The sequence below is a fragment of the Mustela lutreola genome, chromosome 17, assembly GCF_030435805.1.
Source record: "Mustela lutreola isolate mMusLut2 chromosome 17, mMusLut2.pri, whole genome shotgun sequence".
In the NCBI taxonomy this organism is placed as follows: Eukaryota; Metazoa; Chordata; class Mammalia; order Carnivora; family Mustelidae; genus Mustela; species Mustela lutreola.
In genome coordinates, this window is record NC_081306.1 from 40,128,947 (window position 1) to 40,144,071 (window position 15,125).

Consider the following 15,125-nt stretch of genomic DNA (forward strand, 5'->3'; position numbering starts at 1 on the left):
AGAGTAGAGTTGGATGATTTGCACAAAGAAGCAGATTATGTATTGCTGAAAAGTCCATTTTTATCTCATCTAAAACTGTGAATAAGAAGGAAGTCATAGCAAAAACAGGACAAGAAAAGAGAAGCTGATCATGGATTATCTGACCATTGAAGCTGAGGAAGAAGGTAAGAATTATAGAAATAGCTGTGGAAGAGAGAATATTCCACTTTTCTTGCTTTTATGATAAAAGGCAGCTCACGCTTTTCCACTCCCGGTTAGACTCTTCCAAAAGGTTGATGAATTGCGGGTCTACAACTTTAGCTTTTCGGGCAATAGGCTTTTACTTTACCGTCTTACTCTATCCTCACCCCACCTTTTTGAGTTAAGTCGGGTAGGCCTTGCCTGTATAATTTAGCTGGCTTGTGATGGCTTTTGTCTTAGCTAATAGAGTTTACCTCCTTCATGGCTTTTCCCCCCCTAGTCCTTCCAGCCACGATCGCTGAGGATGCCTCTCTGCCCCAAAAACAGAACACAGAAGAAATGGAACCTACTGTTGAGCTACTTCCTGTTGAGTTCCAGGCAAGTTTGAGTTTAACTTCCCCCCTCTGAAATCTTAGCTTGATGTTTGCGATGTGTTGTTTCCGTTTTTCATCTTGCTTCAGAGGCCCACAACCATCTCTACTACAGAACTGAACCAAAGTAGTTTTTCCTTCAAGACTTGAAGTTCTGGGGAGAGCTCAGGCTCGAGCCTTGAATTCGGAAGTAATCTGTGTGAATGGTTTTTAAGCCATGATACTGTGATCACTAAGGGAATAGAAAAGAGATGAAATTTTATTACTGAGTCCTTTAGCTCTTCAACTCTTAATGGTCAGGGAGATGAAGAGGAACCAGCAAAGGAGACTGAGAAGGTGTGTGGCCAGTCACGTAGGGGGGAGTCAAAAGTGTGGCATCCTGGTAACTAATTGGAGAAAGTGTTTCAGGGAGTAGAGACTGAGAGGTGCCTGGGTAGCTTAGTCGTAAGCGTCTGCCTTCAGCTCAGGTCCTGATCCCAGGGTCCTGGGATTGAGCCCCACATTAGGCTCTCTGCTCTATGAAGCCTGCTTCTCCCTCTCTCATTCCCTCTGCTTGTGTTCCTGCTCTCTCTCTCTCTCTCTCTCTGTCAAATAAATCCATAAAATCTTAAAAAAAAAAAAAGTGGGGGGGGAGTAGGAAGTGATCAGCTATGTTAAATGCTACTGCTAAGTCAAATAAGATGAGGCCTGAGAATTGACCATTGGATTTGAAAAATATTACTGCCAAGAACAATTGCGTGGAACAGTAGGAATGAAAGCCTGATTGAAAGGACTCAGGAGAGGGGCGCCTGGGTGGCTCAGTGGGTTAAAGCCTCTGCCTTCGGCTCAGGTCATGATCCCAGGACCCTGGGATCAAGCCCCGCATCGGGCTCTCTGCTCGGCAGGGGAGTCTGCTTCCTCCTCTGTCTCTGCCTTCCTCTCTGCCTACTTGTGATCTCTGTCTGTCAAATAAATAAATAAAATCTTAAAAAAAAAAAAAAAAAAGAAAGGATTCAGGAGAGAAATTGGAGCCAGGGACTATGGACAACTATCTTGAGAGTTTTACTCTAGAGAAGAGGACACAAATACGGTGATAGTGGGAAGGAAGACCAAAGAGGGTTTGTTTGTTTGTTTTTGGTGTGTGTGTGTGTGTGTGTGTGTGTTTGGAGGATTTTCTTACCTTTTTTTTTTTTTTAATTAAAAAAAATTTTTTTTAGGAAGATTTTATTTATTTATTTATTTAACAGACAGAGATTACAAGTAGGCAGAGAGGCCGGCAGAGAGAGAGAGAGAGAGAGAGAGAGAGAGAGGAGACAGCAAGCTCCCTGCTGAGCAGAGAGCCCGTTTCGGGGCTTGATCCCAGGACCCTGTGTGAATGGGATCATGACCTGAGCTATAGGCAGAGGCTTTAACCCACTGAGCCACCCAGGTGCCCCAATTTTCTTTTTTAAATATAGGCAAAATAACAGATTGTTTATAGGTATCTAAGACTGGGTGGAGAAGAAATGACTGAGTTCTGGGGAGCTCTAACACTTAGAGCCACTTTTCAAACATTACTTCATTTATTTTAAACAAAAAATCATGTGAGTTAGGGATGATGCATCTTTCACAGTAAAACTGAGGCTCACAGGGGCACCTGGCTGGCTCAGGCAGTGGAGCATGTGACACTTGTTTTCAGAGTTATAAGTTCAAGTTCCACATTGGGTGCAGAGATTACTTAAAATCATTAGGAAAAAAACAAAAAACAAGGCTTGCAGTAACTTGCTCAAAATCATAAGATAGTTGAATCCTAATCAGAACCCAGGAATGTCTGATCCTAAATCCTATGCCTCCTAACCACTGTAGTCTTTTTCTTTTTTTTTTTTTTTTAAGATTTATTTATTTTAGAGAGTGATAAAGAGAGCACGAGCAGGGGAAGGGCAGTGGGAGAGGGAGAGAGAGAATCTCTCCCTCTTCATGCCAAGTGTGGAGCCCAATGTGGGGCTTGATCTCAAGACCCTGAGATCATGACCTAAGCTGAAACCAAGAGTCAGATTCTTTTTTTTTTTTTTAAAGATTTTATTTATTTATTTGACAGAGATCACAAGTAGGCAGAGAGAGAGGAGGAAGCAGGCTCCCTGCCGAGCAGAGAGCCCGATGCGGGACTCGATCCCAGGACCCTGAGATCATGACCTGAGCCGAAGGCAGTGGCTTAACCCACTGAGCCACCCAGGCACCCAAGAGTCAGATTCTTTTTTTTTTTTTTTTTTTTTTTTAAGATTTTATTTATTTATTTGTCAGAGAGAGAGAGAGAGAGCAAGAGCAAGCACAGGCAGAGTGACAGGCAGAGTCAGAGGGAGAAGCAGGCTTCCTGCGGAGCAAGAAGCCCGATGTGGGACTCGATCCCAGGACGCTGGGATCATGACCTGAGCCGAAGGCAGCTGCTCAACCAACTGAGCCACCCAGGTGTCCCAAGAGTCAGATTCTTTTTTTTTTTTTTTTTTCTTCAAAGATTTTTATTCATTTGATAGAGAGAAAGATCACAGGTAGGCAGAGAGGCAGGCAGAGAGAGAGAGGGAAGCAGGCTCCCCGCTGAGCAGAGAGCCCGATGCGGGGCTCGATCCCAGGACCCTGAGATCATGACCTGAGCCGAAAGCAGAGGCCCAACCCACTGAGCCACCCAGGTGCCCCCCAAGAGTCAGATTCTTAACCAGCTGTGCCACCACTGTGTTCTACTGACTGACTTCCTCACAAAGTATTCTCCCGTTAATTATGGTCAACAAAATACACTCCCATGACTGTCAATAAAACACAGAATATGAAGAACAGTTGATTATTTTCAGTTTACAACCAGTAAATCCACTCATTCAGAACAACCGTAGTTATTAAAGGATGACTAAATAAATCTGAAAGTAATAGCCCTAAGCAGAGAGAAAGAAGAAGCCTCGGTTAGAACAAGATGGCTGTCTGTATACACTCAGGATATCAAGCAGAATGTCCTTAAAATCGCTGAATATTCCAGGAATCAGTATAAATTACATATTGGAGACTTATCCCATCTACAACAACTAAGTACAATTAGCAATTAACATTTGGTTGTCATTCAGTGGTTAATTTATATTGGATTTATTTAGTAAGCTATGTAAGAGACAGAAAAATATAGTTAAGAGTATAGCTTTGATGTCAGATCACTATGTTGTACACCTGAAACTAATATATTTTATGTCAACTATCCTTTGATTTTTTTTTTAAGATTTTATTTTTTTATTTGACAGAGAGAGATCATAAGTAGGCAGAGAGGCAGGCAGAGAAGCAGGGGAAGCAGGGTCCCTGCTGAGCAGAGAGCCCCATGTGGGGCTCGATCCCAGGACCTGAGATCATTACCTGAGCCAAAGGCAGAGGCTTAACCCACTGAGCCATCTAGGTGCCCCAACTATCCTTTGATTAAAAAAGAGGTAGCTTGGGAATCAGACTGCCTGGGTCCACCTCTCAGATCTGGTGTCACTTCTGTAAATAATGTTAATAAGAGCACTTACTTTATAGAGTTATCATTACAGGAGGTAGTTCAAAGGACTTAGCACATAGCAAATATAAATGTTAGCTGATATTATTTTCCTTAACACAAACTAATACTTAGAAATTTTAGACTATTCCATTAAAATAAAGATTTAACCGTCAGATTAAAAAATACTTCCTCTTCTAGATTGTTCTCTTCCCTAAGTCCTATAAGAATGTGCTTGCTTGGGGCGCCTGGGTGGCTCAGTGGATTAAGCCGCTGCCTTCGGCTCAGGTCATGATCTCAGAGTCCTGGGATCGAGCCCCGCATCGGGCTCTCTGCTCAGCGGGGAGCCTGCTTCCCCCTCTGTCTCTGCCTGCCTCTCTGCCTACTTGTGATCTCTCTCTGTCAAATAAAATAAATAAAATCTTAAAAAAAAAAAAAAAAAAAGAATGTGCTTGCTCTTCCAGGAACTGGTGACAGTCAAGGATGAGGAAATGGACTTCACTCATGTGGAAGAAGAACAGCTGAATTCTGCCCAAAGGTACATGGGCATGGATATGAAAGTGGAGAATTGTGGGAGCCTGGTATTTTGGGGTAAGGAAGTTATTCTGTAATGCAAACTCCTTACTGGGACATAAGCTTCTTCTGTATCTAATGGCATCAAAAATGCCTCAGTTTTGCTTCAGATCCAGAAAGCATTAATGCCCTAGGAGATCCCTGATCACTCTGGGCTCAGCAATGGCTTCTTTTCTCTTCTGGCAAGTAAAAGTTCACTGTTTCTGGTATTGAAAAAGGACAGTTTCATTACATTGGTTTTAAGATTTATAAAGTTATAGTAATCAAAAACCCTGTAGTTCAAATTAATGGGACAGAACAGATGGTCCAGAAATAGACCTACACATATATGGCCAATTAATTTCTGATAAAGATGGAAAAATCAATTCAATGCTAAAAGGAGAATCTTTCCAGTAAATAGTACTGGAACAATTGGACATCTATATGCCAAAAGAAAAACCCATACCTCCCACCATACGTGTTACTTTCAACGGATCACAGACCTAAGTATAAAACCTAGAGGAACTGTTAAAGACAGTCTTTGCGACCTTTGTAAGGCAAAATTTTATTAGATATGATATCAAAAGCTCAATCCATGGGGCACCTGGGTGGCTCAGTGGGTTAAAGCTCAGGTCATGATCCCAGGGTCCTGGGATTGAGCCCAGCATGGGGCTTTCTGCTCAGCGGGGAGTCTGCTTCCCTTCCTCTCTCTCTTTGCCTGCCTCTCTGCCCACTTGTGACCTCTATCTGTCAAATAAATAAATAAAATCTTAAAAAAAAAAAAAAAAAAGCTCAATCCATTAAAGCCATCTGGGTCTTAGGTTGGCTTTCTTGGAAGGTTTTTAACCTTGAATCCTGGTCCCTTGTTAGAGATAAGACCATTCAGATGATCTGTTTCTTCTTGAGTGAGCTCTGGTAATGATTTACCATCTCTCATTCCTGATATTGGTAATTATATTTTCTCTGTTTTAATTTTATTTGTTTTCTTAAGAGTTTAACAGTTTTATTGATCTTTTCAAGGAACTGACTTTTGATTTCATTGATTCATTCTGTTTTCTGTTTTCACTTTTATTCATTGATGCTCTTATCTTTACTATTTTTCCCCTTTGCTAACTTTAGGTCTAATTTTCTCTCCTTCCTTTAGTTTCTTAAGGTAGAAGCCTAATCACTGGTATACGATTTTTTCTCTTTTAATATGAACATTTAATGCTTTAAATTTCCTTCTAAGGACTGCTTTGGCTGCATTCCACAATTCTGATATGTGGTGTTTTCATTTTTTTAAAAAAGATTTTATTTACTTATATGACAGATAGAGGTCGCAAGTAGGCAGAGAGGCAGGCAGAGAGAGAGAAAGAGAGGAGGAAGCAGGCTCCCTGCTGAGCAGACAGCCTGATGTGGGGCTTGATCCCAGGACCCTGAGATCTTGACCTAAGCTGAAGGCAGAGGCTTTAACCCACTGAGCCACCCAGGCACCCCATGGTGTTTTCACCCAGGCGCCCCTTGGTGGTTCAAAATAACTTCTATTTTCACTTGTCACTTCCTCCTTGACTCATGGGTTATTTACAGATTTCCAAATTTTAGATGATTTTCAATAAAATTTGTTTTCAATTCTGTGGTTTGGTTCTGTGTGGTCAGAGATACTTTGTTTGATTTCAGTTCTTTTAAATTTCTGAGATTTGTTGTATTACCCATAATATAGTCTTGATGAATGTTCCATGTGAACTTGAAAATAAATTTAATTAGGTCAAGTTGGTTGAGAGTATTCAGGTCTTCTGTATCCTTACTGATTTCCTGTCTACTGGCTTCTACTGATTACTGACAGAATAGTGTTGAATTTTCCGATTATAATTGTGGGATTGTCTATTTCTCCTTTTAGTTTTATCAGTTTTTGCTTAAAGTATTTTGCTTAATGTACCTGAAACTCTTTTGTTAGATGTATACACATAAAAAATTATCTTCTTGGTGAATTTTTTAATGTCCCTCTTTAACCTTGGTAGTATTTATGTGGAGTTTTATTTTGTATGATAATAACATATAGCCACTCTGGGTTCCTGTTTGCATAGTATATTTTTTCTATTTTATAAATTTTTTTCTATTTTATTTTATTTATTTTTTTTTTTTAAAGATTTTATTTATTTATTTGACAGAGAGAGATCACAAACAGGCAGAGAGGCAGGCAGAGAGGAGGAAGCAGGCTCCCTGCTGAGCAGAGAGCCCGATGCGGGGCTCGATCCCAGGTCCCTGGGATCATGACCTGAGCTGAAGGCAGCGGCTTAACCCACTGAGCCACCCAGGCGCCCAATTTTTTTCTATTTTAAAAAACCTATTTAACGTAACTTTCTTGTGGACAGCATATACACTGGATCCATTTTTAAAAATTAATTTATTTATTTGAGAGAGAAACAGAATGAGCAGGGGGAGGGACCGAGGGGGAGGGAAAAGCAGACTCCCTGCTGAACAGGGAGATCAACACGGGGCTTGATCCCAGGACCCTGGGATCATGACCCAAGCCGAAGGCAGATGCTCTACGAACTGAGCCACCCAGATGCCCAGTCACCAGTTCTTTTACAGAACAAAGATAAACTGTCAGGAGAAAGAGGATAATTGCATGAAAATATGTGATGTAATTAAGGTGCTGTCACTACATCAGCAATCATATTATATGAATACATCAAATTGCCATGTTGTGTGCCTTAAATTTACATGTCAAGTATATTTCAATTTTTCTAAAAAAGTAATGAATACCATGGACTGGATGAGGTCTTTACTGGAGACAATGTTGTGGGGGATGGGGAGGGGCAGCACAGGAGAGGTTAGATTGAATACCAGGAAACATCAACATTTAAGAAGAAGAAACAGAGGAAGCCCCAAATAAACAGAGATCAGGAGTAAACCCTTGACAGCTTAGAATCACAGAAGTCAAGAGAGAACACATGTCAATTATATCCGAATGAAGTTGGGGAAGGAAGCGGGGGGAATGTTGTTAGGAAGGAGGCATGGTCACCACTGTCAAGTGCTGTTGAGAGGCCAAGCGAAACAAGGAATGAAAACAATCCACTGGATTTGGGTGACCTATAAATGGTTAGTAACTTCAGTGAGAGCAGTTGCAACTGAGCCGTAGGGAGAGAAGTGAGAAGAGGAACAAGGATGTGATAAGAAAATGTACGAAAGCTTTTTGAGAAATTTGGGTATGACAAAAAAATAAGGAAGAAAGAAAGGGAAGAAGGAGAGAAGGAAGGAAAGGAGGCAGTGGTTAGGGGAAACAAAAATTCATATTTAAAGTGTATGGTAAAAAAAATAAAGTGTATGGTGAACATGAAAAAAATCTGTGCCTTTAAAAAGGGACTGGGGGGGCGCCTGGGTGGCTCAGTGGGTTAAGCCGCTGCCTTCGGCTCAGGTCATGGTCTCGGGGTCCTGGGATCGAGCCCCGCATCAGGCTCTCTGCTCAGTGTGGAGCCTGCTTCCTCCTCCCTCTCTCTCTGCCTGCCTCTCTGCCTACTTGTGATCTCTCTCTGTCAAATAAATAAATAAAATCTTTAAAAAAAAATAAAATAAAAAAATAAAAAATAAAAAGGGACTGGGGTGGGCACCGGGGTGGCTCAGTGAAGTGTCTGACTCGTGATTTTAGCTCAGATCATGATCTCAGTGTTGTAAGATTGAGCCCTCTCACTGGGCTCTATGCTGGGCATGGAGCCTGCTTTAGATTCTTTCTCTTCCTCTCCTTCTCCCTCTGCCCCTCCACCCCCTGCCCCCTGCTCTTTCTCTCTCTCAAGAAAGAAAGAAAAAGAAAAGAAAAAAGGGGGACCAGAGGGAACTATTTAAAAAGTCAAAAAGTGGTTATTTCCAGGTGATTATTAGAAGTGATTTTTTTTTCTTGTACTTTTTCAAAACTGCCCAATCTCAACTTTTCCTCTCCCCACCCTTCATCAGATATATTTTTTAAAGATTTTATTTATTTATTTGACACAGAGAGATCACAGGTAGGTAGAGAGGCTGGCAGAGAGAGAGAGAGAGAGAGGGAAGCAGGCTCCCCGCCGAGCAGAGAGCCTGATGCGGGACTCGATCCCAGGACCCTGAGATCATGACCTGAGCCGAAGGCAGCGGCTTAACCCACTGAGCCACCCAGGCGCCCCTAAAAACATGTTTAATAAGTGTCATTTTTATTTTCTTTTCCTCTTGCCAACTCAGTCATCTTTTTTCTTTCAACACAGAGAACACAAATATTTGTACTTTTCATTTATTTCAGATTCTGAATCTATACCTGAAACTAAAGAATGCTTTCTGAAGCAGGGACTTTATGATGAAATATCATCTGAAAGAGATCTGATAATGGAGAGACTTAAGAAGGATGAGTCCTGGGACTCCAGACTGATAGAAACCTGGCAATGTGAGGACACATTAGAAAGGCAGCAAGGAAATCCGAAGAAAGATTTAAGGCAAATCATAATTAAACGTCAGAAAAACCCTGTGGAGGATTGTAGTGAAAGTGGCGAAAGTTCAAGCCCAATTCAACATCACATTTACTCAGTGAAAAAGCCTTGGAAGTGCAGTGAATGTGGGAAGGCCTTCAGTTACTACTCAGCCTTCATCCTCCATCAGAGAATTCATACTGGAGAGAAGCCTTACATGTGTAATGCGTGTGGGAAGGCCTTCAGTCGGAGCTCATCACTTATTCAGCATCAGAGGATTCACACTGGGGAGAAACCGTATGAGTGTCACGAGTGTGGGAAGGCCTTCAGCCATCGGTCAGCTCTTATCCAACATCACATCATTCACACTGGAGAGAAGCCCTATGAGTGCAGTGAATGTGGGAAGGCCTTCAATCAAAGCACATACCTTATTCAACATCACAGAATCCATACCGGAGAGAAACCCTATAAATGCAAGGAATGTGGGAAAGCTTTCAATGATACCTCATCCCTTATTAAACATCAAAGGGTTCATACTGGAGAAAAACCCTATGGGTGTACAGAGTGTGGGAAAGCTTTCAGTGACAGGTCGGGCCTCACTCAACATCAGAGAACTCATACAGGGGAAAAGCCATATGAATGCAGTGAGTGTGGGAAAGCCTTCAGTTACTGTTCAGCTCTTATTCAACACCAAGGAACCCATACTGGGGAGAAACCTTACAAATGTAATGAATGTGGGAAAGCCTTCAGTGACCGCTCAGCTCTTGTAAGACATCAGAGAATTCATACTGGAGAGAAACCTTACAAATGCAAAGAATGCAAGAAAGCCTTCAGCCAGAGCTCCTCGCTTACAAAGCACGTGAGAACTCATACTGGAGAGAAACCGTATGAATGCAATGATTGTGACAAAGCCTTCAGCCAGAGTTCATCTCTTATTCAACACCAGAAAACCCACACGGGAGAAAAACACTACAAGTGTAAGAAATGTGAGAAAACCTTTAACACGCGTTCAGCCTTTCATCAACACAAAGAAATTCATGATGAATAGAATGCAGTAAATTCACGAAGTAACTATGGAGTCTCAGAGCACCCAGGTAGCTCAGTGGGTAGAGCATGCAACTCTTGATCTGTGGGTTGTGAGTTCAAGACCCATGTTGGGTGAGGTTTTACTTAAAAAAAGATGGGGGGGATTATGTATTTTATCCTAATTGTGTAGACCTGTTCTACACAATTAACTACAATTACTACTACAAAAACATGAGGCTGTGTCATGCAAAAAATAGCTCTCTTTCTCGAAAGGTTATTAGGTAGGGGAAGAGGACTAGAAGTACAGTAACAAATCCCAAAAAGCTGAAGCAGTACAGAGAAATACTAGAAAAGCACAGAAGGAGGAAGTCTGGTTCAGTCAGAGAAACAGACTCAGAAGCTAAGTATCTGAGTATTATAGAAAAACGAGGGGCGCCTGGGTGGCTCAGTGGGTTAAAGCCTCTGCCTTCGGCTCGGGTCATGATCCCAGGATCCTGGGATCGAGTCCGCATCGGGCTCTCTGCTCTGTGGGGAGCCTGCTTCCTCCTCTCTCTCTCTCTCTGCCTGCCTCTCTGATCTACTTGTGAGCTCTGTCAAATAAGTAAATAAAAAAAATATTAAAAAAAAAAAAAAAAAGAAAAACGAATCAGAGGAGCAGCCTGACCAGTACTTGAGGCTAAAGAGTCATTTCAGTAAGGTAGGAGGAGTACAAAGCAGCTTGAAAGGATAATAACAATCTGTATCAGCTCTCAAGAGCTCTGTGTCCTTATTTCTGCCTTTTCTTTCTGTTGCTAATTATAAAATGTCCCCTTCCTTCCTTCCCCCCCTTCCTCCCTCCCTTTCTTTCTTTCTTCTTTTCTTTCTTTCTTTCTTTCTCTTTCTTTCTTTCTTTCTTTCTTTCTTTCTTTCTTTCTTTCTGACTTTGGATCCTTTTGTTTGGACCTTTTTAAAAAAATTTTTTTATAAACTTTTTTTTTTAAAGATTTTATTTATTTATTTGACAGAGAGAGATCACAAGTAGGCAGAGAAGCAGGCAGAGAGAGAGAGGAGGAAGCAGGCTCCCCGCTGAGCAGAGAGCCCGATGCGGGACTCAATCCCAGGACCCTGAGACCATGACCTGAGCCGAAGGAAGTGGTTTAACCCACTAAGCCACCCAGGCGCCCCATAAACTTTTTTTTAAATAAAGATTTTATTTATTTATTTAACAGACAGAGATCACAAGTAGGCAGAGAGGCAGGCAGAGAGAGAGGAGGAAGCGGACTCCCTGCTGAGCACATAGCCTGATGTGGTACTCAATCCAAGGACCCTGGGATCATGACCAGAGCTGAAGGCAGAGGCTTTAACCCACTGAGCCACCCAGGCGCCCCTTGTTTGGAGCTTTTTTGTTTTGTCTGACTTTGTGTGAATTGAGCTTCCTCATACTAACTTCTGCTCTGGCCCTCACCCTTTAAGCCTGGATAAAGCTTTTTCAACCACTTCTGCCTATAAGGATCATATATTGTGCTTGCTACCTGTGGTCCACTGGTGGCAAATATTAACCTTAAGAAACAAGAGGAGGAACTCCACACCAGAAATCAGGAGTGGAGATAGGGTGACTAGGAGGGAACCTCAAAGAGTTGAATTTTTTTTTTTTAAGATGTCTTTTATTTATTTGAGACAGAGAAAGTGAGAGAGAGAGTGAGCAAGCACTAGTTGGGGGAGGAGCAGAGGGAGAGGGAGAAGCAGACTCCTAAATGAGCAGGGAGCCCCATGCAGGGCTTGATCGCACCAGGATCATGACCTGAGTCAAAGGCAAACACTCAATCGATTGACCCACCAGGTGTCCCCAAAGACTTAAACTTTTGACTCCAACTGTATTGTTGGTATCTTAAGAATTTCCTGAAGTTATAATAAAATTTAGTTGTTTGCACAAATTAATACTGAACTTCAAAGCATGTAGGTGGGAGGAAAGGTCAATTTAAAAAGTTTCTACATTTAATATGACAAAGAATAATAATGCTAAGATTTTTTAAAAAAAGATTTTATTTATTCATTTGACAGGTAGAGATCACAAGTAGGCAGAGAGGCAGGCAGAGAGAGAGTTGGGGGAAGCAGGCTCCCCACTGAGCAGAGAGCCCGATGTGGGACTCGATCCCAAAACCCTGAGATCATGACCTGAGCCGAAGACAGAGGTTTTAACCCACTGAGCCACCCAGGTGCCCCAGTGCTAAGGAGATTATGAGAAATTACAGATGACTTAAAAAAAAGAAATTACAGATGATACTGTAATCCCTATAGACTATCCATTAAATGATAATGTAAGTAGAGGAACTACATTGCATGTTAAAAAAATATTTAATTCAAAAAAAAAATTTAATCCAAGGAAGGTGGGAAAGGAGAAAGAGAGGCACAGATGGGACAAATCCTAAACAGCAAAATGGTAGAGCTAAATGCAATCAGTAAGTACATTAAGTGTAAAAGAAACACTCCAGGGGCGCCTGGGTGGCTCAGTGGGTTAAGCCGCTGCCTTCGGCTCGGGTCATGATCTCAGTGTCCTGGGATCGAGCCCCGCGTCGGGCTCTCTGCTTGGCGGGGAGCCTGCTTCCCTCTCTCTCTGCCTGCCTCTCCATCTACTTGTGATTTCTCTCTGTAAAATAAATAAATAAAATCTTTAAAAAAAAAATAAAAAAAAAAAAAAATAAAATAAAAAAAAAGAAACACTCCAAATAAAACTCAAAGATTATGACACTGCATAAAGATGCCTGACCCCAGTATATGTAAAAGAGGTACATGTTAAATACAGAAACACAGGTTGAAAGTTCGAAAGATGAAGATACACAGTGAAAACACTAATCAAAAGAAAGCTGGAGTAGACATATTAATATCAGATAAAATAGAATTCAAGAAGGGTATCATCACAGATACAGAATGACATTTTGTAATGATAAAATGGTCAATTCATCAAGGTTAGGAATTCTTATGTGTAAGAATCCTATATTACATATAGGATATATGTTAATATTATAAATAAGGTTTATAATTTTAAGTTATTAATATATCATGTGCCTCATCTCAGGGCTTCCAAAATCACAAGGCAAAAACTAATGAACTAAACTTTTATAAAGAACAATCCACAATTTTATTATTTGGAAATTTTAACACTCCCGGGGTGCCTGGCTGGCTCAGTTGGTTGAACATCTGACTCCTGACTTTGGCTCAGGTCATGATCTCAGGGGTCATGAGACTGAACCGTGTGTCAGGCTCCGTGTTCAAAAGGGAATCTGCTTGAGGATTCTCTCCCTCTGCCCCACCCCCACCACACGCTTGTGCTCTCATGCGCTCTCTCTCTCTAAAATAAATGTATGAGTCTTTAAAACACTTTAATAACCCATTCTCAGCAGTTGATAGAACATCTACGCAAAAAATATTAAGGATCGAGAAAAGCTGAACAACACTGTCTACCATGTTGAATTGACTGGCATATACAGAATACTTTACACACAACTTCAGAGTGCACATTCCCTTTAAGTGCACATGGAGTGTTCACCAAGGTACGTTATATACTGGGCCTTAAAGCCAGCTCAGTAAGTGCAAAGGACTGAGAATATTTTCTACTACATTTAATGAAAGAGATCAATACAATAAGATAGGAAGTGCCCAAATATTTGGAAATTAAATGCCATACCTATAATTAACCCAAGTAAAAAAAAATTTTTTTTAAGATTTATTTATTTATTTGAGAGAGAGAATGAACAGCAGGGAGGGGCAGCAGGAGAGAGAGAGAGGGAAGCAGGCTCCTCACAGAGCAGGAAGCCTGACTCAGGGCTTGATCCTAGAACCCAGACAGAGACCATGAACTGAGCTGAAGGCAGACGCTTAACTGAGCCAATCAGATGACCCCGAGTCAAAAATTTTAAAGGAAAATGGGTTGAAATAATATATGTTATCCTCTTTGACTGTAGTGGGATTAATCTAGATACCACTAACAGGTAGTGGGGGGAAGAAGCCTCAAGTTCCTAGAAATTAAGAAAAACACCATTAAGTAACCAAAGAGAAAAGAAAAAAGAAAAATTGAAATTGAAAAACAATTTTTTTAACTGAATAAAAATGAAGATTCAATGTATTCAAACTTGTGGATACAACTAAAACAACGTATAGAGAGGGGTGCGGGTCGCTCAGTGGGTGAAATCCTCTGCCTTAGGCTCAGGTCATGATCCCAGGGTCATGGGATCGATCCCCGCATCAGGCTCTCTGCTCAGTGGGGAGCCTGCTTCCCCCTCTCTCTGCCTGCCTCTCTGCCTGCTTATGATCTCTGTCTGTCAAATAAATAAATAAACTCTTTTAAAAAAAAGTATAGGGAGAGATCTCTTGCATTAAATTACCTAACATTAGAAAAGAAGTTTGAAAATCCATCATCCCAATTTCCATTGAAACACTAAAAGTGGAAGCAAATTAAACACAAAGTAAAAGAAAATACGTAAGAAAGAGCAGAAATTGGGCTCCTGGGTGGCTCAGTCCGTGAAGCATCTGCCTTGACTCAGGTCATGATCCCAAGGTCCTGGAATTGAGCCCTGAGTCGGGCTCTCTGCTCTGAAGGGAGTCTCTCTCCCCCTCTGCCCCTCCTTCACCACTCAAGCTCTTTCTCTCTCTCCAATTAAAAAAAAAAAAAAAACTCAAAAAAATACAGAACAGAAATTAAAAAATACAAAGTATGTATACAATATAGAACATCAACGAAGGCAAGGGTTGGTACTTTCTGTTTGGCTGCTTTTACAAAACAAAGCAAAAGAAAACAAAACTGAAAGAACATGCAAGAAAATGACATGTGGGGGTTGGAAGGAATGCCGTGAATGGAGAGGACAGAGTGCCACCCTTCACAGTATTTTGCTTTGACTTGAGCCAATCAAAAAAATTTTTTTTAAGATTTTACTTCTTGGGCGCCTGGGTGGCTCAGTGGGTTAAGCCGCTGCCTTCGGCTCAGGTCATGATCTCAGGGTCCTGGGATCGGGCTCTCTGCTCAGCAGGGAGCCTGCTTCCTTCTCTCTCTCTCTCTCTCTCTGCCTACTTGTAATCTCTCTCTGTCAAATAAATAAATAAAATCTTTAAAAAAAAAAAGATTTTACTTCTTTATTTATTTTAGAGAGAGAG

At 41.3% G+C, this 15,125-nt stretch overlaps 1 protein-coding gene across 1 annotated transcript; it reads left to right on the forward strand.

The window, feature by feature from the left end:
* Positions 1-10,564, forward strand: LOC131819551 (zinc finger protein 501-like). Its single transcript, XM_059154745.1, has 4 exons — positions 1-164; positions 461-558; positions 4,476-4,602; positions 8,810-10,564. Exons 1-4 carry the CDS (start codon positions 131-133, stop codon positions 10,018-10,020), a joined length of 1,470 nt encoding a protein of 489 aa, XP_059010728.1. The 5' UTR covers positions 1-130; the 3' UTR covers positions 10,021-10,564.
* The last annotated feature ends 4,561 nt before the right edge of the window (positions 10,565-15,125 follow it).

What these genes read in the sequence shown, in the direction of transcription:
- LOC131819551 (XM_059154745.1), top strand. Translation starts at nt 131, where the DNA reads ATGGATTATCTGACCATTGAAGCTGAGGAAGAAG. An exon ending in CATTGAAGCTGAGGAAGAAG is followed by an intron (nt 165 to 460) that starts GTAAGAATTATA and finishes TTCCCCCCCTAG; the next exon opens with TCCTTCCAGCCACGATCGCT. An exon ending in TACTTCCTGTTGAGTTCCAG is followed by an intron (nt 559 to 4,475) that starts GCAAGTTTGAGT and finishes TTGCTCTTCCAG; the next exon opens with GAACTGGTGACAGTCAAGGA.